The 25,524-nt window shown below is 50.4% G+C and overlaps 1 protein-coding gene across 1 annotated transcript in view; it reads left to right on the top strand.

The window, feature by feature from the left end:
- The window catches only part of LOC149337577 (uncharacterized), a 91,630-nt gene that overhangs the window by 7,843 nt on the left and 58,263 nt on the right, over positions 1 to 25,524 (top strand). The window contains exons 2-3 of the mRNA XM_089554907.1: positions 11,920 to 11,977; positions 21,760 to 21,821. Of these exons, the coding sequence (XP_089411033.1) occupies positions 11,962 to 11,977; positions 21,760 to 21,821 (78 nt within the window). The 5' untranslated portion in view covers positions 11,920 to 11,961. The remainder of the gene's footprint in view (positions 1 to 11,919; positions 11,978 to 21,759; positions 21,822 to 25,524) is intronic.

Genomic DNA, 25,524 nt, shown 5'->3' with positions numbered 1-25,524 from the left:
ACCTGCTCTGTCGAAAAATCTGAACTCTTAAATCTTCCGTCAACGCAATAATCAGGACGCCATCAACATCCGCGTTGACAACTCGCCCATCAAGGAATTTCAAACTCTCAAGATACTAGGTCTGTACATAAATAACGGCAACAACCTCCTAACCCTCCAGAAACTACGTTTCGTGAGCGAGCAAGTCGCGAGGATGATCGCCAGGATAACAACGCGGAAATCAGGGATGCGAGAAGAAGATACTCTGCGACTGGTGCAGGCTTTCATCGTAAGCCGCGTCGTCTACGCAGCACCCTGCCTCCGCCTCAAAAAGCGTGACATCACGAACCTAGACGTCATAATCAGAACAGCCTACAAGAAGGCACTGGGCCTCCCTCTTGCGACATCGACGGACCGGCTCTTACGACTAAGAGTGCACAACACAACAGACGAGTTAATAGAGGCACACCTCACGGCGCAGGTGGTATGGCTCCCCACTAGTCGGACTGGCCGACAAGTCCTCACTGATTTAAACAGCAATTTTCCCCGACAGCTAGACGCTAAAAACGACATTCCAGCCTCATGGAGAGGACAATTCAAGGCAGCTCCACTACCCAGGAATATGCACCCCGATTTTCACCAGTCAAGATGATAAGCACGAGCTGAAGCTATGAAAAGGCACTACGGCGGGCGCGAGACCGTGTTTTATGTCGATGCTGCTGGTCCCGAGCAGGCAATGACTGCCGTCACGGTAGTGCACCAAAAAAAAACAATGGACGGACTAGTACTGGCTAGCCAGGATATACTGGCTGCGGAAGAAGTGGCGATTGCTTTAGCTGCAACACACACTAGATCGGAATACATTCTTACAGATTCACAGACAGCGTATCGCAATTACCTCAGGGGCAGGATCTCACCTCTAGCAGCTAAAATCCTGCAAGATAGCTACAGCTGTGGCTACCAACCCACACACAAACACTTAATATGGGTACCAGGTCACCAGGGCATCCCAGGGAACAAGAACGCACATGCCTCAGCCCGAGCATTTCTCCCCCGGGAACCGATTGCGGATGCCGTGGAACCTCCTACCCCACTACTAACTTATAACGACACACTTCAGCACTTAAGATTATCCCGTCGGGTCTACCCTCCGCCGGCTAAGACACTGGACAAAGGGGAGGAACTACACTTCCGAAAGCTACAGACCAACACTTACAACAACCCACGAAGACTACACGTAATAGACCCGGAGTCATTTGACTCACACGGCAAATTCTGCGGGGAGAAGGCAGACCTGTACCCAGGGTGTCGAACCGGAACTGAACCCGAACCCGAAACCGGAACCGAATCCGAATTTTCGCCCGGAACTGGAACCGAACCGAACCCATATTTTTTTCGCCATCTTGGAACTGAACCCGAACCGGAACGATTCAAAGGAACCGTTCCGAACCGGTTCGGGACCCGGTTCAGCCCCACTTTTTTTGCATCCTGGCATACGTCTTGTTTTCCGACAAAATGAGATGATCTATCGCATAGATTTAACCACCCGTAGCTGCCTGCGCTGGGAATGGTACCCAGTATATGCGACAGCAAACTTACAGGAGGTCTGGTGCCTGGGAAGAAGCCTAATTGACGCTTCTGTAATGTACTGCTACCGCCAGTTCTAAACACTTGTACGTCAGGTGTATGTGAAATCTTGAGTTATTACTCCTCCCTTTTACATATTTGCGTAAATCTTTAATCAAAATGTTAGGACTGCTCTAACTCAGTAAAGTACTATAGACACCAAACTTTTGCTTGCGTGTTTTCTTCTTTCAAACGATGCGTTTGACGTTGGTGTACATGGAGCACCGCGTGGTATTCACCAACACGTAATAAATAATTTATGTTTGAATTTCTTCTTTATCCTGTTTCGGTTTCACCAACAAAACGATGGCTGTGACGTGTAGTAGAAATTAGGTCGCGTGAGGTGCTATAAAAAGGCAAAATAACTGCTGATACGTCGTTCGTTGTAATTATAGGTCTTGAAGTCGGCTGATATAAGTGCTACAGTGAGTAAAAAAAAAAAACGTATCAGCGTTTGTATTAGTTTTACCGTGCCTCACGTGACCTAATGTTGAACTCACGTCAAAGTCATCATTCGGTCCATGAAACCGAAACAGCATGGGAGAAAAAATTATTTTCTAAATTATTTAGTGGCAGTAGGCGAATACGACACATGTGAACCATGTATTCTAATATCTATGGCGTCATTTGAAAGGAGAAAACACGCAATAAAACTGAGTGTCTATAGTCATTTTAGTACCGATTGAGAATGCCTTCCTTTTCTTTGCGTCATTTCCCACCAATAGACGAAATATTAGCGTGAGGACCCAACAATGTCGTGATGGTGGTTTTTGAGGAAAGGAAATGGCGCAGTCTGTCTCACTTCTTGATGGACACCTGAACCGCGCCGTAAGAGAGGGAGGAAAGGGAAAGTGGGAGGGAAAGAAAAAAGGGAAACAGGCGCAGTAGGGATGGGCTCCGGAATAATTTCTACCAGCTGGGGATCCTTAAAGGGCAACTGCATGGTTTTAGAAATCGACGAGCTTAAAAAGGTCAAATGTGTGAAACTTCCAGGTAAAGTATGCGAAGTGCTTTTGGCCTAGCATTTGAAACGATGACGTAATCACCAATTAAAATTGCGACGGCCTTCAAGCTTCTCCGCAGCGCACAACGCTAAGTGGGGGACGCATGATGACGTCATCGAAAGTATCCGTACACTTCCAACGCATAAACGCCTACTTTGAAGGAAAAAAAACCCAACGGCACCGAAATCAAAGCCCGCCGAACGTTGTTTGGAAGCGTCCAACGAGGCACGGCAGGGCGTGGCTGACGGCAGCAGTAATTTGAAATCATACCTTCCGAGACATCACACTGAACTTCCCCGCACTCCTTTGTTACTTTGAGGAGAAGTGCAAAATTTAATCGTCGATTACGTCACTATGTTAATGGTAGTGCAAAAAACTTAGCATGCTTTACCTGCAGCATATATATAGATTTGAATCCTTGAGTATCGCGAAATTGTCAAAAAGTGGCTCAGTTGCCCTTTGACGTGCACTGACATCGCGCAGCACATGGTGCCTTTTGCGTTTCGCCTCCATTGAAACCTGGGCGCCGGGGCCGAGTTCGAACCCAGGTACACCGAATAAGTAACCGAGCGCCCTAACCAATGAGCAACCGCAGTGGGTAGTGCAACATTTACTTTTGTAGGCGCTCATGGTCTTAGGGAGCAAGTTCTAAATAAAAACCCTCACGATGGGCCTGTAGGGCAATAAAGAAAAAAAATAAGTGAATGGCTGTGGAGCTCGGCTGCTGATTGCAAAAATGCAAAAACCAGCGTGCTCTGTCGCACGTTGAAAAATTCAGGGGCACTTTGACTGTCTAAAGTGCGTAGAGGCGAAAGCGTTTTCCGCACCACTTTGACTGCTTCTGTGGCACTGGTGGCGTCAAATGTAATTGAGTACTAATTACTAAGTGATGACAAATCACTCATTAATGGCTAATTACTGATTCATGCCTGAATACTAATTAAATGCTAATTAATTACGCTTAAGCTTCGCCTTTAGGAGTGGAACGCGCCAGCGTGTTGTAGCGCTGCCTTGCCGTTTGAACGGAACGCTTTTTGAGGAAAGGAAATGGCGCAGTAATTGTCTGTCATCTCGGTGGACACCTGAACCGCACCGTAGAGGAAGGGAGGAAGTGGGATTGAAATAAGAAAGACAAAGATGGCCCGTAATGAAGAAAATGAAAATCGTATTTGAGGAAAGGAAATTACGCAGTAACTGTCTCACATATCTCGGTGGACACCCGTCAAAATTCAGGGAGGGGGGGTGCACTTTTTTGACCTAAAGTGCGGTCACTGATGTGTGGTTAAGATGTTAAGCTTCGCCTCTAAGAGTGGAACGCGACAGGGTCTTGCAACGCTGCCAGGGAGTCCATAGAACGCCATCGCCAATTCGGTTCTACGCCTCGATCGTCGGTAAATTGGTTTTTGAGGAAAGGAAATGTATCTGTCTCATATCTCGGTGAACATCTAAACCTCGCCGGAAGGGAAGGGAGGTGGTGGTGGTGGTGAAAACATTTATTCAGAACAGGAGGTGTTTGGATCGGCCCGTAAGGGACCGATCCTTACAAACACTAGGTGGAGGTCCCTAGTTTGGGACCCCAGTGGCGGTAGCCGCCGCCCGGGCGCGCCCGACTAAGGCTTGTTGGGCCTGTAAGTCGTGGCAGCCGAGCAGGGTCGCCTCCCAGACCTCCCGGGTTGGGTTGGGGATAGGGGGAATGGCCGGGTTGGAGGGGCAGGCCCACACCATGTGATAGGTGTCCGAAGACACCGCACCACAGTGCGGGCAGTTGCCGCTAAAGGAGGGGTCAAAATGTTTTAGTGCTGCCGGGCACAGCAATGTATTGGTGAAGAGGCGGAGAAGAAGCCGCTCATCCGCCTTCTTGAGGCCTTTACATGGGCTAGGGTAAAGGCGATGGCTATCTTGAAAGTAGGTTGCGATATTTTTGAACGTATAAACCGGATTATAATCGGGTTCCTGATCAGGTGGGGAGGAGAAAACAGTCCGGTGAGAGAGCGCGCGGGCGGCTGCGTCTGCTGCCTCGTTTCCTGCCAACCCCTGATGAGCAGGGGCCCATATGAGGTGACGGTGTGCGGGGTCCGTATCCCGTATGCAATTTTGGTATATTCGATAGGCTAGGAAGGGAGTGCTGCCTTGTTCGACGTTCCGACAGGCCCCTCGCGAGTCGGTAATTATGTATTTTGAATTGGAATGTGAGGCAGCGAGAGCAATCGCGACCTCTTCTGCTTGTGTTGCACTGCGGGCTCTGAAAGTGAGGCCGTTAACTGTGTTGCTGTTGTGAACTACCGCGGCCGTGTACCATCCCCCGTGGTGAGGGCCGGAGGCGTCCACGTAGTATACACCTGATTTGTTGCCATAATATCGGGCTAGCGCTTCCGCTCGTGCCAGGCGCCGACCATTATGGTCTTCATGTGACATGTTTGCTGGAAGAGGCCGCACGTGGAGGGCACGTCGGAAGACAGGTTTCGCATCCCGGAACTGTGGAGGGAAGGGAGGAGGATGGCAGTGAGCGAAGACACCGTATTCACTAGACGCGCCTTTGTTCATTCCAAACCATCGAGCTGGCATGGCGGAGTGGATAGCATGCTCGTCTCGCACTCCGAAGACCTGTGTTCGATTCCCGGGCTCGACCAATTTCCTTCTCGGTTTTATTTATTTATATGGCCTGGCTAGAAATGTTAATTAGGCTAATTGGGTAATTAAGCAATTAACTAAGCTCAGTCCCACTTACTTGGAGCGTCACTATATGATCCCTTCCATTGGTCGCATGGTTACTAGCCGAAGTACAATTGGCCCCGTTTGAAATTGGCGCACTGTGACGTCACGACCGTTTCGACCAACTGAAAAGCGTGACATTTCTGTCGACAACTGCTGCTTACAACGATGAGACATTAAAGGCTTTCGCCTTAAAATCCTCAGCTGGTCTCCGTTAATCTGGAGTCCTCCACTACACCGTCTGTCATATAGCCCCAATGTCTACTCGACACGTTAAACCTGAGATATTACTACTAGTATTACCAAGAGAAGGATGTATAAATTGGTGCAGATTCTATTTTTTTTTTTTTGGAATCGCATATAAAATGACGGAAATAAGCAACGAAAGGCGGGTTCTTGGCAACGGTGGAGATGTACTAATAAGGAAAAAATTGAATACCTATTACACAAAAGGGAAATGCGGAAATACATGTGCTCGCTGGCATACGATAGTGATTACACCCAAAAAGATGCTACTGCGATGAAGTGATTTCGTTATGCCGATTCGCTGAAATCGTTCTGCTTCTAAGAAAAAATTGCTGCCAGTCGCCAGCGCGCGGCTCCATCCGCTGTTCGCGCACTGCTCGATCTTGAATTGTCTGTCTGGCGACTTATATCTACTTTTCGCCGCCGGGATCGAACCCCGGCCGCGGCGGTTGAATTTCTTTGGAGGAGAAATTCTAGAGGCCCGAGTACTGTGCGATGTCAGTGCACGTTAAAGAACCCCAGGTGGTCGAAATTTCCGGAGCCCTCCACTACGGCGTCCCTCATAGCCTGAGTCGCTTTGGGACGTTAAACCCCATAAACCAAACCAAACCAAACCATACCTTCGCGCCAAAGGGGCGTTCGTGCTGTGGTCAGTGCATTTCTACATGTGCGAGCAACGAGAAACAATTTCAGCAATGAAATGATATTTTTGTCATGATTCTGCATTCTTTTGGGCACGAAGGTACGTCCTAACATGTAAGGTATATACATGTCTGAAGGGTGAAAAAAGGTTTTTGTGGCCGATTAAAACTAAGTCGAGCCCACATATAGCGAACCTGACGGTCCCGCAGGTTCCATTCGTTATATCTGATGTTCGTAGCAAGTGGATTCTTCTTCCAACGGCCGAAAATACTAAGGCCGCTATTAGTGGCAATTATTTCTTACAAAGCTGCGTTATGCGTGCCTACTTGTGCAAAGCATAGCCTGCCGCGGCTCTTTCCAGGTTATCTAGGGCGGTCATTTAATCCTCGTCGAAACCTTGCTGTCAACTATCAAATTTAGGGACGGGGTATAATCATGGATGAAGTCTGCATGGCAACTGGTGGCAGGTCGGCCACGTAAATGAGATTCCTGGCAGTAGGAAGAGCTCGCACTTGGTGTTCGACGTCTCCGTCAGAGCAGGCGCTTCTGCGACTTTGTGGTCCGCAGGAATGTAGTTATCCGATGAAACATCCGGTCGGCTATAGATCAACAAAGCGTTGCCAGAAATCAGCAATCCAGATTTCGTGTTTTCGAGCTTCTTCTGTCGTTACTGGCGCTTGTGGTGCAAAATGCATCCGTTGCACTGTCCGCTATATGGCAATGCCTGCACATGGCAGCGGCACCAAAGATTGAGACGACTGGGCAGGCTATGCATACCACGTGGCTGGCATGGCCAGCAAGGATTTCAAAATTATCTAAACACTGTTTTTAGTTGATCCGCGAGATTGGTCAGTAGCTTCACTTTTGACGATGCCACTGTCTCACGCGCACCACGCTTCTTCTACTCAGGATGCTTTGCCGATCCGGCGAACGCGTAGGCAATGATCGCCCTCGTTGGCCATCGACGCAGGTTTGGCCGGCGGCTACTTACTATTTCAATAGAGAATTATAGCACATGGTTACCGTGTTTACATTAGCATTTGCAGTGTTACCAGATGGCGGACTTTCCGGTTAGTGCTGCGCACAGCAATGCCGCCTTTTAATTCCATTTCTGGGTTGACATGTTCTTTCCGGGGCGGTGTAATGAAGGTTTAGAGGCGCTATTTCATCTGCGTGCTTAGCGGAAGGGCGACCTCCACAACCTCGGGCTAGTTCACCACGCCACCTCGTTCGCTATAACCGAGTGGTGTGGCCAGAGTTGTTCGTTGTATCTGCGATGAATTTCCGTTGCCCTTATGCATATTTTCACGGTTTCATCACACCCGCTCAAAATAAGCGAGCGTTCGCTATATCTGTGGCCATTAAAGTGGGCTGCACTGTACATCCGCTGACTTCATTTTTAATACACTAGTATCAAGAAAGTTTAGGTAAGGCTGTAGATGTATGGGTAGATGAAGCAATGACCGATCGCAACATTTGTCATCTGCCTTGTGGAGAGGCCGTACAGGCAAGTAAAAGCCAAGAGTGAGAAAACCGAATGAATCAGCACTCGCGAGCATGTCCAGAAAAGACAGGCAAGCACTTACTCACCTATTAAGCATAGCTGCCAGAAAGGGGTTGTTTGTGGCTTTGGAAATAAATGCCTGAAACAAGTTGATGTACAAATGGTTCATGCCAGATTAACCCCTCCTTATCACTCTATCAGGGGCATAAAAAATTTTGTGGACACAAAGGTTGCATTTGATAGCGCCCCAGGAAAAGTCCCAAACATTCTATCACAAACAAATTTCTTACTTTACTATAGCGAGAAGCCGCAATTAGCTGAGTTTTTGAAGATACTGAGCTATAGAGGCTCAGCATATATAACGTGAGTCACAAAGGCGATGCCGAATAGATGATTTAAATAAAATATGTTTGGTAAGCTCTGGATTTTAGGGAGAGCCAGTGCTCCCACGAGGCTCTCATTGGGTGGGGTATGGGCGGTGGAGGGATTCTCGAACATTTTCTTACCATGTAGTAAAGGAGGGGGGACTGGCAAGTCGGTTTCGGAGTGACGGAAAGGTATCTGTCTGCATGTATACGGGCCGATACATGACAGTTTCGTTTCTCAGTAGTGCGCGAGAACGTAGAGGGCGCGTGCGGCGGCAATTTTGGGTCCCCGTAAGTACACTGCGTACGAGAAAGTCCCAACTGACTAAAGCTTCAAGGGAGACCTATTAGTCGCGCTACGGGGTCTCCCAAACTGCTCAAGCAGGAGGGTCTTGTAGATGCAAAATGTATCGGCTTTTCATCCTACACCTCATAAGGTAAGGTGGTTTATAGCGTATATACATAGCCGATTTTCATTAATCTTGAGTTCGTTTCATTTTGCGGCTCTTACCGTAAATTCATCTTTTTGCTGCGGACAATAAATAAAATGGGTAAAGTGAGAAAATCTCGCATTAAACAATTTTTTCATGCTCAAGTAGCGCAGTAAACACGAGAAAAGGAAGACAGAAGACGACACGAGCGCTGAATAACAACTGGTTATTTTATTCTAGGGGAAGGCGCAGGACACAGGAAACAACCCCAGAAAAACAGAACAAAGGTTAGAACTTAAAAGCCATACTGCGCGTGCACATCACAGTCGAATCGTGACGTCTTTTTCAACAAAATTCGAAGAGTATCTTCGATAGTAGACGGCACTCACCTATCTCCTGGACCTCACACAATGCCAAGAAAGCCTGACTCTTTATCTACCAAACTGGTAGATGGTGAAGCAACTCACTCATCTGCTTCCCCACTTGGAAAGACAAGTCTCCTGTTTAATCACCCTGATCGAATTTGTAGGGAGATGATGGAGGCCTGTATGATCAGAAAGGATGCAGATGAGCGTGTTGCTTCACCATACATCAATTTCGCAGATAAGGAGCCAGGCTTTCTTGGCATTGTGTGAGGTCTAGGAGATAGGGGAGTGCCGTCTACTATGGAATATAGTCTTCGAATTTCATTGAAAAAGATGTCATGACTAGATTGCGATGTGCATGCGTAGTATGGTTTTTTTAGTTTTAATCTTTGCTCTTCTGTTTTTTGGATTGTTCACTGTGTCCTGCGCCTTCATATACTTTTCCGAGAATGTAATAACCAGTTGTTAGTCAGCGTCTGTGTCGTCTCCAGACTTCCGTTTGTCCTGTTTACTGCGCTGCTTAAGCAACCGTTACCAACTAGCCTAGTTTTATGTTCTCGTAAACAAATCTTAGCATTTTTTATTTTGTATAGCAATGTGCAAGAAAAAAGAAAACGCATATCACTGAAACCTATCTGCGTTCTAATTTTTTTTGTCCTGAACCCGTTTGAACCCGTTTGAACCGGTTCGAGACGGTCCGAACCGGTTCGAACCGGAACGGAATGGCCCTCTGGAGCCGAACCCGGAACTGAACCCGAAAGGTGTGAACCCGAACCCGAATCGAACCCGAAAAAATATCGGTTCGACACCCTGCCTGTACCATATGGTACGGGCCTGCCAATGAAATCAGGTGGTCACTGCCAATAACCAGCCACGCAGGAGAGGTGGGAGGCAGCTCTGCCCAGCTCGAACGAAACGAGTCAAAAAGAACTCATCGAAAGAGCGCGGACAGGAGCCTACGCAATGGGGTTCCGGACTGAGACCTCCACCCGCCGCTACAACCTGCTAAAAAATTTCATGAAAATATTTTCATCATCATTGGTAAACAAGCGTCGTAACCATTGAGCCACCGCGGCGGGTTCGAAGCGGGGCCTCTGGCTTCAGAATCGATTCGTTGTCGCCGCTATTCTGTGTCTTATATTCACGGCAAATGAATGGCATACGAAGCTTTCGCTTTGTCTGAAGATGTTCCTGTCTACCTTTCTTGTGAGTGTCTTGTGTTTTGCGCTAACTCTTATACGATGAATGTCTGAAGATGCCTGCACCACAAAATTTTAGCGATGAAATGATTCGAATTTTCAGATTGCTTCTGTGTTTACAGGGCTGCTAGGATTTTCGAGCGCATCGTCTGACGTCAGAAAACATGGGAAGTTGAAACAGATTAACGCGTTTGTTCCAAAAAGCGATCACAAAAAAATTGTCATTACGTGAAGTTTTTTATTCACTAAATATTTTGTATCTCGGTGGACTATGACAAAACAAAAAAATAATTACATTTGCGAAAGTTACCACTGCGCCTTCCTACCGACATGGTGCTGCACGTGGGAAACTATAAAAAAAATGTAAAAAGCGCTTCTTTTATGTTGCGTTTTTTACAGCTATAATATGAGATTTTAGAATTGCTAATAAGTGACCAGGTATATGAATGGAAACATTTTCGTTTGTTTAGGTTTATTTCTTGTCATTTCTCTCCTCTGCCGCGTAGGCGTCCGTATCTTTAGGGCTTGGGCCCCCTATTCCAAAATATTTCTATTAACTGCGGCGACGCGTACAGTCAGGGAACCACACGAGCCGCCGTGGTGTGTCTTGTTATGGCGCTCAGCTGCTGACCCAAATGACGCGGGTTCGATCCCGGCCGCGGCGGTCGAATTTCGATGGAAGCGAAATTGTAGAGGCCCGTGTACTGTGCGACGTCAGTGCACGTTGAAGAACACTAGGTGGTCGAAATTTTCGGAGTCCTTCACAACGGCGTGCCTCATAACCTGAGTCGCTTTGAGACGTTAAACCCCAGTAAACCAACCAAACAGAACCACACGCTATGCACTGGGCTGCCGTGGCAGATCTACGCTGCTCGGCTGCGGGGGCATTACAGTAAACCCGTGCGCGCTCTGGCCGTGCTCACACTTGGCGAAAGAAAGGCCAACAACGCGTCAAAAGCGGGCGCGATTGTCTGCCGCGTTAAGAAACGCGGCCACTAAATTTCCTGGCGTTCGGAACCTTCTACTGATGCTGGCTGCTTCGATCTTGTAAACAGTGGTTATGGCTATCGACCCATCCACATGCATGCCTTTGGTGGTTAGGTTTCTGATATTAGGGCGAAAGTTCTATTACTACATGCCTCCCAAGGTCGATCTTAATGGGCGTTTGACCTTGAGGCCCCGGAGCGCATGCAAACCATATGACTTGCCAAGCAGAGGCATACCTGCGCACGCTCGCGAGCTCCGCTGCTGAGATAGCACGTGATTTGGAGAGGGTGTAACAGTTGCTACATCAGCGGTTTCTCCTTCAGTTTCGCCATGGGTGTGGCACGCGCCAGACCGAGTGTTTCAGTTCTTCGGTGTCGCCCTCAAGCGGCGTCCGAACATCCACTCGATGCTGCTAGTCGAGAAGGGCTACTGCAGGGGACGCGAGCTTAACTGGCCGCTGAAACCGAGAAGCAACGGTAGGCTAGAGTTTCGAAGAGAGCCTTCTCTCTGTGTAACTATAGGCTTAGAAGAGTTGAACCTCACCATAAAAGTTCCTCATCCTGCGTGTGAAATATCCGTGCTTCTGCTTTGAAACGACCGCAGCAACGAGTGCTCGGCAAAGGGGTCGGCAGTAAAAGGCCGCGTCGTTCGCCGGCACGGTCGTCGTCAGCTGATAAAGCGATCTGCGGCGGGCCAAGCGCGCCTGGAAAGCCGCCGCACGGGTTCGGCGTTGGGGCGCAGCGAAGGTTATTGCTTGCCACCCGATCGCCTTCTTGCAATGCACGAATAATTAAACGCAGTCTTTTCTAGAAGCGAGGGAAAGCGGTGTGTCGATAACCGGAGCATTTTGTTTTCGCAGAGGCCCTCCAAGCTACAGCCAGTTATCCATCGGAAATCTGCGATGGATTCATGTCCAGGTTGGTTTCACTTCACCTGGTAACAAACGCAGGTTATTTTTCGTAAGAATGAGCGCGTGATTTCACGGCGCACATTCCTGCGGAAGCAGCCGAATTTACGGACGCGCATCGCGTATAAGCCTCCGTATTGTGCGTCGCAAGCAGTCCAACTTTCGTACGTACGTGTGCATCAGGCTAAGGGTGCTCTAAGTGATCGGATGATATATTCAGCCAGTCCCATCCTGCTCGAGCTTTGTGGTAGCGGATGAGCTTGTCCATGCAAGGAAGGTTGTGATAAGCGCAGGCACTGGGTCAAAATAAGCCTAAAGCATCACCAATCAGCCGGCAAATTCTGCCGCTGTATTGAATAAGAAACTACCAGCTCGTTCGGTGTCAACAATGCAATATAAGTGATCTCATGCGAAAGTTTGAAATCGCTGAGGGGCGGTCATGCGAAAGAAAATGACCAATTTGGACGCAGTAATCAGTTGTAGGCATTTAATAACTGTTTCTAATAATCAGCAGTCGTGCATGAGAAGAAGGACAAAAGTGTGCTACAATATTATTATATAATAATATAGCGAAATGGGTTAGCGTTCAAGTAGAAGCAGTAAATACTTAATCTTAATCCAGTCAGTAATCTTAGCAGTAATCTTAATCCACTCGCTACGCTATTGGGAGTTGTAAGTTAAAGTAAGCTTGAGGCACAAAGCAGCAGCAAGAGGAAACACGAGACGCGTACGACGCGCGCCACACTGTTTCACTCTGGTTACGAAACACGCCCCCTACCAAAGTTGTGTACCCCGCAGATCGCGGTAATAATCCCATGGCACATGACATTAACGCGTAGGGCGCCGACACAGCGATAGGCCATCACTGACCTACGCACAAGACACGCGCATCCACATAGGGAGTGATTAGAGTTCTATGCTGCCCATGCTTAGCTCAGTATGCTTTCTAATGTTGTGCTGAACATGGCTAGCCGTGCACTTAGTGCTGATGATGACCTGCCCATCATTTCCAGCGAACAGAACCAGCTACATAAGGAGAGGAGAGCTCTGCCCAGAACTTGGCAAAGTTCAGTGTGTGGCGGCGTGGTGGAAGGTGTCGAAGGTCCCTTCGTGGAGAGAGCGCCTAGGCACGGTCGCGCGCTGCGCGTAAGCTGGTATGAGAGCCTTACGGATTAGTGCGAGGAGTTGGACGCATTGGTGCATATTTATGGAAAGTGACGGCAGCGCAAAAAAAAAGCTCTACCACATCTGCTTGCCGCCAATCATCCCAATAATTTTTTTATAAAGCTACAGCCACTGTACATATAATGGAGTGCATTTTGCAACCGCGCACAACGACGAGGGACGAAGACAGGCAAGCACAGGACAAGACGCCTCTCTTCGTCCCTCGTCGTTTTGCGCGGTTGCAAAATGCACTCCATTGTCAACCACCAAATAGCCCGCCTTCACTTGTCGCCGAAGCCCCCTCGACGCGCGCCTACCGGTGTTGCTGAGAAGCGCAAAGTTACTAGCTCGAAATAATTAGTCGGCCGCTCTCACGGACAGTCTAGGAAGTGTGGTCAGCAGCAAATTAGAATCTTGGATTTCTATTAGAAGCCGTAAGAGTGTCTTGGGTCAAGTTTTTATCCCACGCAGGCCTTAACGGTGACGGTTGGTGCGTTCGGGTCTAACAGATCGCGCTGTTCCCAGGGCGAGAATAAAAGGTCGCTGACTTCGGGGCCAGCGAGAGCGCGGTCTTTATGGCAGGTCATAGGCGTCGAACGAGTTCCAGGCGTGTACGACGACAATCTGCCGCGACTTTTGAATGATCTAAGCATGTATAATCGAGAGCTTCGCAGGTTTACCAATCAGAGAACGAAATGACTGTTCCGTGTGGCCCCACTGTAAAAGTTATGCCAATTTACGTACGAATCCTTCCAAACACCCCTGTAGGATTCCGCGACATTTAACTTGAACAAACTGGTCGCTTCTCATTTGGCTGTGGGTGACACGGTGATAGTCCGTATCACCGTGGTGGAACAGTACCTTTTCCCTATGAAAAAACGCAGAGTAGAGACAACATAAAGCTCTGCCGATATCATTGGATTTTTGGGTTTTATAAGAGCCACCAGTAACACGTAGACATCCAGAAGCAATCAGCAATAGTTGCAGGATAACTGCAGAGGGCCGACGGGGGTTTTCCTTGTCCAGGCACGAATTTACAGAGTAAAGTGTTGGGCATGTTGGTGCGACATGCTGTGGGAGGAATGGCGTCGCAGGTAAAGACGTGGACGCAAGAAAGAAAACACGCACAAGCGTCAATCGGAAGTAAAATCTTGGGCCGTAAGCAACATTAATACTTGCCCAAACCTTAACGCTGCTCAATAATTTCGAGTACTTGGGCCTCTTTTTCTTGTGATTGTTTGGGTCTGTGTGTCCTTGATTCGTTGGCTGCCAACGCTGAATATCAAGCACGCGCCCTTGGATTTTCCTTTCGCTCCAAGATTTTACCTCCGGCTGGCGCTTGTGTGTGTGTTTTCTTTCGTCCACGTCTTTCCATGCCGCACCATTCCTCAAAGAAGAATTTACAGAGTTTGCCAGAAGAGCGTCATCCAAACCGAGACTTTAGCACTCGAGTCAATCGGCTGCTGAAACTGAGGAGCCTATTATTAGAGCACCCATATAATCACCGTAGAATCGGCGACGCCACTCAACCTCGTCCGAGTGTCGTGGCTCACGGCTGTAAGACAACTGCGTGGATGGACGAGAGGTTGTTAAGGGCGCTAGATCACACAACTGCCGCTTGCAGGCGGGAGAGATTACGGGTGTAAACTCATCTGCCGCTTACAAAAAAAAAAACTCAACCACAACCTACTCTTCAGACGCCAAAGTGAGCGAAGTATTGCACTTGCTCGTGCCAAGTTTTGGTTACTGTGAGCTGCCGTTTCATACGTCAGGGCATATGGAAAGCAACAGCCAGCACGCAAGGCTTCCGCCAGCCGTGGATCGCCCCCCAGGCGGGCGATGCCAGGGAAAGGAATATCTCCGGTGCCTTGCCAGCACCAGCCGGTGTGCACATCAACGGCATCGGTGGTGGTGGTGGTGAAAACATTTATTACGAATGAACAGGAGGTATGTTTGGATCAGCCCGTAAGGGACCGATCCTTACAAACACTAGGTGGAGGTCCCTAGTATGGGACCCCAGTGGCGGTTGCCGCCGCCCGGGCGCGCCCGACTAAGGATTGTTGGGCCTGTAAGTCGTGGCAGCCGAGCAGGGTCGCCTCCCAGTCCTCCCGGGTTGGGTTGGGGATGGGGGGAATAGCGGGGTTGGAAGGGCAGGCCCACACCATGTGATAGGTGTCAGAAGACACCGCACTACATTGTGGGCAGCTGCCGCTAAAGGAGGGGTCAAAATGTTTTAGCGCTGCCGGGCACAGCAATGTATTGGTGAGAAGGCGGAGAAGGAGCCGCTCATCCGCCTTCTTCAGGCCTTTACATGGGCTAGGGTAAATGCGATGACAATTTTGATATGTTGTAATATCTTTGAATGTATAGATCGGATTAAAATCGGGTTCCTGATCGGATGGGGAGGAGAAAACAGCCCGGTGAGAGAGCGCGCGGGCGGCTGCGTCGGCTGCCTCGTTTCCTGCCAACCCCTGATGAGCAGGGGCCCATATGAGGTAACGGTGTGCGGGGTCCGTATCCCGTATGCAATTTTGGTATATTCGATAGGCTAGGAAGGGAGTGCAGCCTTGTTCGACGTTCCGACAGGCCCCTCGCGAGTCGGTGATTATGTATTTTGAATTGGAATGTGAGGCCGCGAGAGCAATCGCGACCTCTTCTGCTTGTGTTGCACTGCGGGCTCTGAAAGTTAGGCCGTTAACTGTGTTGCTGTTGTGAACTACCGCGGCCGTGTACCATCCCCCGTGGTGAGGGCCGGAGGCGTCCACGTAGTATACACCTGTTTGGTTGCCATAATATCGGGCTAGCGCTTCCGCTCGTGCCAGGCGCCGACCATTCTGGTCTTCATGTGACATGTTTGCTGGAAGAGGCCGCACGTGGAGGGCACGTCTCCACAGTTCCGGGATGCGAAACCTGTCTTCCATTGGAGGGTTGTGTTGGATATGGAGTCGAGCAAGAAGGCGGCGACCCGACTCCGTTAGCGACAAGCGCGTGTACTGGTTTGTAAGGTGCGCCTCCCGGAGTTCCCGCAAAGTATTCACCAGCCCAAGAGCCATAAGCCGGCTGTTTGAAGTAGTGATGGGGAGGTCAAGGGCACGTTTAACAATTTTGCGAAGGATGACCTCAAGGGCGTCCTCCTCTTCTTTCCGTAGGTGGAGATAAGGAGTCGAATAGAGAATTCGACTAGTTACGAAGGCGTTTGCCAGCCGCAAGGCATCCTTACTTCGTAACCCTCTGCGTTTGTTGGAAACCCGGCGGACCATGCGGCCTACCTGGTCCCCCACTTTACGGAGTTTGGCCAATGTAGTGTCTGGCCGCCTGTGTTTGTGGATGTAGAGTCCGAGTACCCGTATCTCATCACTTTGGCGTATGGGACCACTCTCAAGAGAGAGAGATATTTTAGTTGTGCACTTCTGTGAGGGGCGGAGGTGCACAAATTCCGATTTTTGAGGGGAACATTGAAGACCGCAGCGGCGGGCGTAGCGGTCTACTATCGTCGCCGCTGTTTGCAGGCTGCTTTCAATGTCTCCTGTGCTGCCCTGCGTGGCCCACAGAGTGATGTCATCGGCGTACAGGGCGTGTTGCACGCCGGCGACACCACTCAGCTGGGCCGGCAGGTGCATCATGGCCAGATTGAAGAGCAGCGGGCAAAGTACCGCGCCTTGAGGGGTTCCCCGCGTGCCGAGTAGGTAAGGACCATGGTCTCTATCTTGAATTCGAATGTAGGATTGACGATCCATTAAAAATTGGCTTATGTATTGGAATGTGTTGAGGCCACAGTCGGTGTGAATTAGGTTAGTGAGTATGATCTCATGTGTTACATTGTCAAATGCCCCTTTAAGATCCAAGGCGAGTACTACCCGGTCATTATGGGGGCATTCGAGGGGGTCAAGGACTTCCCGATTGAGTTGCAGGAGGACATCCTGTGCGGATCTGTGTGGGCGGAATCCGAACATGGTGCTCGCAAAGACCTGTTTGTGTTCAAGATATGTAGATAACCGATCCCGCACCATCGTCTCCATTAGTTTGCCCACACATGAGGTGAGAGAGATGGGGCGGAGTTTATCTGTGCCAATTGGTTTGCCACCTTTAGGAATAAAAGTGACCAAAGCCGTTTCCCATTCGATTGGCAGGGGGGTAGTCCCCGCGCCAAATCGCATTGACGTATTCCAGGAGGGACTGGTATGCCAAGTCGGGCAGGTTCGTCAAAAGCTTGACGGTGACCTTATCCCGTCCTGGCGCAGTGCCCCGTTCATTATGGCGAGAGCCGCCCGCAGATCATGGAGCTGGAAAGGTTGATCCAGCTCCGTGTTCTCTCTGCCTGCATAAGAGTACGCAGATCCACAGGGGTCTTGGGCTGTACACAGATACTGGTCCCGAAGTTTCTGTGCCAGTTGAGTCGTGTTGCCAGGAAAAGCGTGCATGGCTCGCTGCAAATGTTTTTGTGTTTCGGTTCGTGTTTGGGTTGGGTTGATTAGGGCTCGAAAGAGACGCCACGTGTTTCGGCTGGACATTTGTCGCGCGGCCGTGTTGCATCTATCTACCCAATTGGAGTCGGCGAGTTGGGCCGCGTACTCTGCCGCTTTCTGGGTAAGCTCGGCAATTCGAGCTTTAAGCTTTCTATTGTGTTTCTGGCGTCGCCAACGGCGGACGAGGCTGCGACGGGCTTCCCAGAGGTGTAGAAGGTGGTTATCTACGTCCGTGACCGCCTCTGAGAGCTGGATGTGTTTTTCATGCGAGGAAAGCTGTGCCAGCAGCTGTTGGGACCATGCTGTGTCGCCTTGTGCGGAAATGGGTGTATTATCAAGTGAGTTAAAATTTTGCCTGAATTTCGTCCAATCTGGGATATGGGCTTGTGTTCTGGGACGCTTGAGGGGGCGTGTGCGTAGTGTAGTGTTAATGATGCAGTGGTCGCTACCGAGGGTCTCCTCGGTGTTGAGCCAGTCTGCGTGTCGTATGTTGCGAGTGAAGGTTAAGTCCGGGCACGTATCCCGTGTCACGGAATTTCTTAGCCGGGTTGGGTGGACAGGGTCCGTGTGGAGGGTGAGGCCCAACGTGGACGCAAGCTCCGCCAGCTTACGCCCGCGTGACTCCTCCTTGCGATACCCCCACTGCTGACTGGGAGCGTTAAAGTCGCCCACAATCAGCAGGGGATCGCGGCCCGCTACTCTTAGCGCGCGGCTGAAGAGGCCCGCAAAAGTCACTCGCTTTAGTTTGGGAGAGCAGTACACGTTGAGTGTATGCAACGGTGGGTCCCTGCGGCGGACTGGTAGGAGGGTCACCATTACATAAGAGTACTCTAGTTGGAGGTCGAGATCCACTAGGTTGGCTGTGTAGTCTTTGTGAACGAGAAGACAAGACGCGGGATCCTGTTGGAACGTCGTGTAATTTGACATTGTGGCGCCCAGGCCTGGCTCTTGGAGGGCAACCACGGCTGGTAAGGACTCGAAAGTTTCAAGGTAGAGGCGGAAATTGGCCCGCTTAGTGCGGTCCTTAAAGCCTCTACAGTTCCACTGTGTTATTGAAGCTGACATGGCCGAATTGGAGATGGCGGAACTCCTTTGATTAAGATGTCTCGCCATGATTTAAAATTCTTGGGGGGGAGGAGGAGGGATTGGCTGCCTCAGAGCCAGCTACTTGAGCCTTCAAGGGGGTGATGACGGAAGGAGCGGGGCAGCTGTCCTCATTGTCCGAATCAATAATCAGACGGTTGAATTTTGAAGGGCGGGATTCGTCCCTAATGCGTCCCGTCCGACGGAGGAGGCGGGGGTTGTCCGAGATGTGTTTTGAGACCACCGCGGGGACGGCAGATTTCACCTTTGTCAAGATCTGGTCCATGGCGGTCTCGATCATATATCGCAATTTAGAGGTTAAGCGCTCCTCCATCGCAGAGATGGCTGTCACGAGGGCAGGCGAGATCTCCGCGTCGCTCTCCATTGCGTCCGAGTTCTGCGGGCTCGGTGCGGCGGACGCCAATTTTGACTCTAAATTTTGAATTTTGTTGACCAAAAGCTCATTCTGTGCCCGGAGCACGTCTATCTGTTTTTTGTATTCCGCGTCGAGTGCGGAGACGGTTACGGGGGAGGGTGAGGGATGGGAGGAAGAGGAGGCGATCTCAGCCCAGCTGCTCACCTGTTTGTCGTGTTGAGGCGCTGATGCCCGGGCGTCGGCAGCGCCGATTGTCTTGAGGGCCGGGAAGTGGCCAGTGTCTCTGCCGCTGGGCGGTGGAGGCGCCGTCTTTTTCCCGGGCGCTGGCTTCACCGACGGTGAAGGTGACGATGTCTTGTGGTCGGTGCCGTGAGCACCACGCGGCGTTTCGCCACCGGCACCTGGTTTTGGATGACTTGGATGCTTGCCAGGTCGCTGGTTTTTTGGCACCTCTGGGCGTTTAGCCTTGGGGCCATGCACCTTGAGCTGCCGGAATTTTCCCGTGCAGTCGCGGGAGTTGGTAGCGTGGGCTTGCCCACAGACTGCACAGGACAGAGCGCATTCATGCGGCGCCTTGACTCCGTCGACGGTCGGCGCCGTTTGGCCACACAGGCCGCACTTTTCATCCAGGCAGGGGCAGGTGTCTGCTCGGTGACCCACAGTGCCGCACCGCACGCAGGCCGGAATGGTTCTCTTGTACGCACGCACAAGGGTCACCTCGGAGTTGTAATGCACATATCGCGGCACCACTTTTCCCACAAAGGTGAGCGACGCGACGTCGGATTTGCCAAGCTTGCGGATATCGGCAAGCTCTCCAGCATGCCACTGGATCTTGTTTTGGAGGGACTCACTTGTCTCGTGCTTAGCCACGGTGATGACGCCGCGGCACACGTCTCCAGTGAGTTTCAACTGGCCGTACATGGAGAGCTGGCCCTTCGGTGATGTTAGTTGAAAATCCCGCAGAAGCTTGTGCGCGACGTGCGGCTCTCTGGTGCCTGCGACGATCAAGTTTTGCTCCCATGTGGGGAGCAGGCTGAGGGATGCTGCGGCCTTGGCGCCCAGGTAGGCCGCGAACGCTGCTCCCAGCTCGCCATGTTGGTATACATCCCTGAGAGCGACGGTCACCCGGGGCTTCAGGATGATGACGATGTCTTCTGGATGAAGACGCGGCAGTGACTTTGGTTTCCAAGAGGGTCCGGTCTTAGACTGGGCCCCTCCGTGAAGCGCTGCAGCGCGCGCAGCAGCATCGTGCCGTGTTGAGCGGCCTGCCGACGTGGCGTCCGCTTTCTTGGAGGCGGCGTCCCGCTTGCGGCAGCGGCGTTCCACTAATTTGAAGAGCCTCGGATTCTCGATGGGCGCAGAACAGGCGTTGGAGCTGAAGGAACCTCGGACCAGGCCATGGCGTCCGGGTCGTAGCCGCGTTGTACTTTTTGGGCAGCTATCTTGACACGGGTGGGCGACTCACTCACGGCCGAGCGTCGGCGTAGGCGTTAGGCCTAGCGCCGTCGCCACGAAACGCAAGTGAGGATCGGCCCTAAAATGCGTAAATGTTGCCCCACCTGTGTATGAGTGGTGTCCACAGGTAGCTGTCGACTTCGCGAAGACAGACGCGGCTGTGTTGACGGGGTTCCGGCCGAGGAACCGTGGCTCCAGCCAAAAGTTGGCGGAGACGATGCGCTGTCAACGGCATCGGAGGCTTCGATGATGCTTTACCTTGACAGGCTTCGTTAGCTTCTTCATTTTGTAAAGCTGCTGTTCTACATAATAATTCAAGTCTGCGTGCAGAACTTTGCCGTGAGCGGCACGACAAAGGGGCTTGCTTTCCTACACTGGGTTATCGCCTATCTGACGTCATTGAAATTCCGTAAAATTGCAAAGCCAATTTCCACCTGCCGAAGGGGTCCCGTTGCGTGCGATGGCATGCTGTTTTAGCAGCACATAGCGGCGGCACCAACTAGCCTGATTTTTTGTCTTATATGTTCGCAGTGCAATGTGTTCCAGACACTTGCCGTTCACTGGTGAAGTGTCTACCTCTGGCGGGACAAGACACAAGTTCCAAAATCGCAGTTTCTGAAGGGTGGTAGCGATTTACGCTGCCCTGCGACCAAGCCAAGCATACCACTGGGAACGGTACCCAGCCATGAAATAATGGAGTGAAACGCTCTTTACTGTTTTTTTTGTGTGAGTAACAGATTTTGGAAACCTGCAGGCTTTCTACCGGATCCGCTTGTCGCGCTACTTGGTTCATATCTGGCTAAGCGGAAAACAGTTAGGCATATACGTTGCGGCCAGCCGCCGCTGTTCTGCGGAGAACACGCGAACAATGGGTTCGGAGATTACAGGCAACTGAAGACCGCCATCCCAACATATTCAGAACCAGAACCGTTAAACACGGAGAAAATTTGGGCACCAACTGGCTGCTGTTTCTGGCCCGCAAGCTCCTTCCAGCTGCCTGCCCACAGCTAACGTCTGCGCGCACAAGGAACACTTGGACGTTTCTTTCGTGTGCACGTGTTTCAAATGCGAATAGGGCTTAGTGCCACAGTGCAACTGCACTCCTGCAACGCCTGCGTGGTATAAATTCAAGCTCCTCTTCTGGCTTAGAATCGCGATCACAAGTCACTGATATTACAGCTTTCAGACCACTGCTCTGTTTCATTTGCCTTTTACGGACTGTTACTCCCACTGCTGCTCGTCTTTCAGCTGACTTAGGAGGTGCCCTAAGCAACGGGGACGGAACCACGGAGTCAGCAGGCTCAGCAAAGGTAAGCCGGTTTCTGGACATGGTTACTTATTTCGCGGTTGATTTAGAATACCGAGTCCATAACTAAAGAACTTACTCTAGAGTTTGAGCATGTGATTACAAAGATACTCCTATATTGTACCGTAAGGCAGATTTTGAAAAACATTCTGAGAAGCGCAAATTACGACAGATACTGAATACGAGACACATGTGATAATAAGGTGAACTTTGAAATGCCTCCAGTGACCTGCAACACGGTGTGAAAGTCATAGGTCGGCACTCTCACACACGAGTGCACTTATATCGGCACACTCACGCTCAGTGCGACTGTGAGTGAGTGGTCGTGAGTGTGAATGGACGTGAGTGTGAGTGCGAGTGAGTGGATGTGAATGTGGGTGGTAATGAGTGTGAGTGCGAGTGAATGGTTGTGAGAGTGAGTGCATGTGAGTGCGAATGAGTGATTATGAGTGTCGGTGGTCATGAGTGCGAGTACGAGTGAGTGGTCACGAGTGTGAGTTGACGTGAGTATGAGTGCGAGTCAGTAGACGTCAGCATGGGTGGCCATGAGTGTGATTGTGAGTGAGTGGATTTGAGTATAAGTGGAGAAGAGCGTGAGTGCGAGTGAGTGGATGTGGGAGTGAGTAGAATTGAGTGCTGAGTGGACATGACTGATGAGTGGATATGAATGGACATGAGTGGTTGTGAGTGGACGTGAGTGGCAATCAGTGGATGTGAGTGGTGGGTGTACGCGACTGCGAAGTCGGTCGCGTATGTTTCGCGACAACGATACCCGCTTAGCTATTTTCAGGTTGTTGACAGCTGCGGGAAGCAAATATTCACTACTGAGGGTGCTCGCGGCAGCGTAAAGGCCGTTGTACGATCGTTTTTTGGGCGCATCCGCCAGCGAGCGGACCGCTCGCTTTCAGCCTCCGCTCGGGCGTTGGGCGGAATGGTGTTGTACGATCACTTTGCTGCTGGCGGACGAGACGGATGGTTCGAACGTTCCGATTGGCACTCCCGGCACTGCCGCCCGTCTAATCGCGTGCGGCGGTACAGGCATGTGTTTGTAGCGAAACACGCAGATATCTTGCGGCAGAAATTACCCATATTAATTGCGGCGTATTCAAGACAATATCCGCTTCGACACCGTTTCTTTTGCTGCGGTTTTTCGTCGAAGGTAGAATCGTGGTCGCCTGTGATTCGGGCTGGGACGGCACGGATCTCGGTTCAGATGGCCCCGACGTCCGCGAACCAATTCGCGATAAAACTTCGCAAGATCGAAGGCGAGACTGCTCATCTGAAGCGATTTCGTCGGAAACGATACGTGTTTGGACCATTTCTACCCAAGAGACTGAAAAACGCGTCACATCGCAATCGAGTACTCCTCGTTCGACGATACGTTCTCACAACGGCCTGTGATTTCTGCCCCAAAATAACAGAATGTTGCCTGCTCTGAAAGTTACGGCCTCACATAAATAGGTTAATCGCATGCTCTTTCAAAGCAAAGAACAAAAGCATCATGGGGGATGTTGCAGTCGAGGTGCATGTCATGAAGAACAACAAAAAGTTGGCTATTGCAGAAATGTCTTCTAAAAGCTTGCCGATTTGAATCAAACAACTTAATGATCCAAAACAATCTAGCAGAGTCAAGAGTATGAAATGTGTTTGTTGATGTGCATCACATGCCAATGACACAAATAGGGCCATAGGTGCTGGGTGATGAAGCGTTAGAAACAGAGGGGCCAGGCTATAATAAGGCAGGAAGCTATCTGTACAGCATGCACTAAATATGCTTATACAACCTGCTTCTTTTCCCGTTGTTGCTTTCTGTAAATTTCCCAGAACTTGATCATGGCGTACTGTGGGGTACACCGGTGGCAAGTTAGCATGTCGAAACTGTGCTAAGGGACGACGACAGAGCAAGGATTGCTACCCTGTGCAGTGATGTGTTACCGTCGTCTTTGTTCCTAGCGTAGCTTTACAAGCTCCACAGAGCTTATTTTGCAGTCTGCAAGTAGTCATGTCTGTAGCAACCAGTCACAGGCAAATGAAGGTGGTAGCAGACAGACATATGCAAGTCCATCGACGAAATCTTCTCAAAACGTCGAGAATGTTAAGCAGTTTGTTAAACAAACTGCTGCGGCTGACCCAGGAAGCGCTGCTGAACAACCGCTTAACACCAATAAAGCCGATTTCGCGAGCAGCTCTGCAATAATAGCATTGCGAACACATCCAGTTTCGTACCACTGATCTCCGGATCGAAAAGGACCATGAGCAAAATCAACAAGACACTGTCGTTGCCTATGAGGTGCTTCAAGACCACTGCATTTTTCTGATTGCAGTGGAAACCAACATCCCACTTAAACTGAATACTGCCAATCATTTGTCAATATTGACTTAACACTGCTAAGCAAAAAGAGAAAAAAAAGCAGTGGCAAAGGTTTTCTCAATATTTTTTTCTTGTTTTTCATTATGACTCGTTATGCTCAATTTGCTCTGTGGACAGTTTTGATTGCATAATCTGGTGCCACACTTTTTTTTTCTGCGCTACATCAATTGAAATGCTCATGAAAAACAGACTTATGAGTTGGCACATATTAGAGATTTGTACACTGTCAATCAGCCGTGATTTAAAAGCGGCAATGATTCTTGTTTGTAATCGAGTAATACCATGTTGTTACAACCTAAACCGAAATGACTAGAGGAAGTGTTCAGTCACCCATTCATCAAGTCGATATGTTTATTGCAGGCAAATGTGCGCACAGCCGGCAGGAAATAAAAAGAAATGACGCTCCCGAAGATACATTTGCACTGCACCGATGTTTTCACACAGGTTACACAGTTTCTCCGGCGAGTCGTAACCCGAGCACCCATCATCACGAAACGTACTGAATGGAGCACCAAAGCGCAGAAGGATGGCGACATCGCTGTTGTCGCCGCAAAACAGTCCTACGGCCGTGCAGCCAAGCTCGCGTCGCGTCACGTCGCACACACGGCAATTCTCAAGCACAGTGCCAACACGAATCGCGAACAAAATGGTAATGAATGCGTAGCCAGCAACAACGTCATGTGCACGCTACGGTCGCGATCACTGCAACCATCACAACGAATGCGACTAGCTGCACAACGCCACGTTCATTTCAGCATTCGGAAAGCACGGCATGCGTAGTTAGCTCTCGAAGGTGCACATTTCACTGCCTTGACGTAAAAGCACTCGCTTCGATCGCAATCACTTTCACTACAGGGACACTAGTCACTGTGCTAGGTAGCTCATGCACGCACAGAAGTTCACCGTGAGCAGCTGTTGCTCGCCGCTGTGCGTGATGATCCTCGCAGGAATTACGAACGCCGGCAGCAACGACAAACAGCTCCATATAAACAGTTCGTGACACCGCCAACGCGTAGGTCTTGCGTCGGTTTGAAGAGGCGCTCTGTCAACTACATCAGCGTCGATTTCAACTCGGGAAACTGTCGCTGCTCGCCGCTGCTGCACGCGGAGAAGTTCGCAGTCGCTCTGAACACTCGTAATATCAACATGTGGCCAATATAGTATGCCTCGCGGCATAGCTGCCACCACTACAGCGACGACCTACGCCTCGCTCCCCAGTTCAGTCGACGGACGGCCATCTTGCCCCGGCCGGAGCGGATGCCTACGTCACGTAAAAAGCAGCCAATCGCTGCAATTTGGTCGCCAGGCGGTTCGCTCGTCCGCCCGAAAGTTCAAG

This window comes from Amblyomma mixtum, chromosome 7 (genome assembly GCF_055824585.1).
Source record: "Amblyomma mixtum isolate Tamu chromosome 7, ASM5582458v1, whole genome shotgun sequence".
NCBI classification, from domain to species: Eukaryota; Metazoa; Arthropoda; class Arachnida; order Ixodida; family Ixodidae; genus Amblyomma; species Amblyomma mixtum.
The sequence above is the reverse complement of the archived record's forward strand: the minus strand, read 5'-3'. Positions and strand labels throughout refer to the sequence as shown.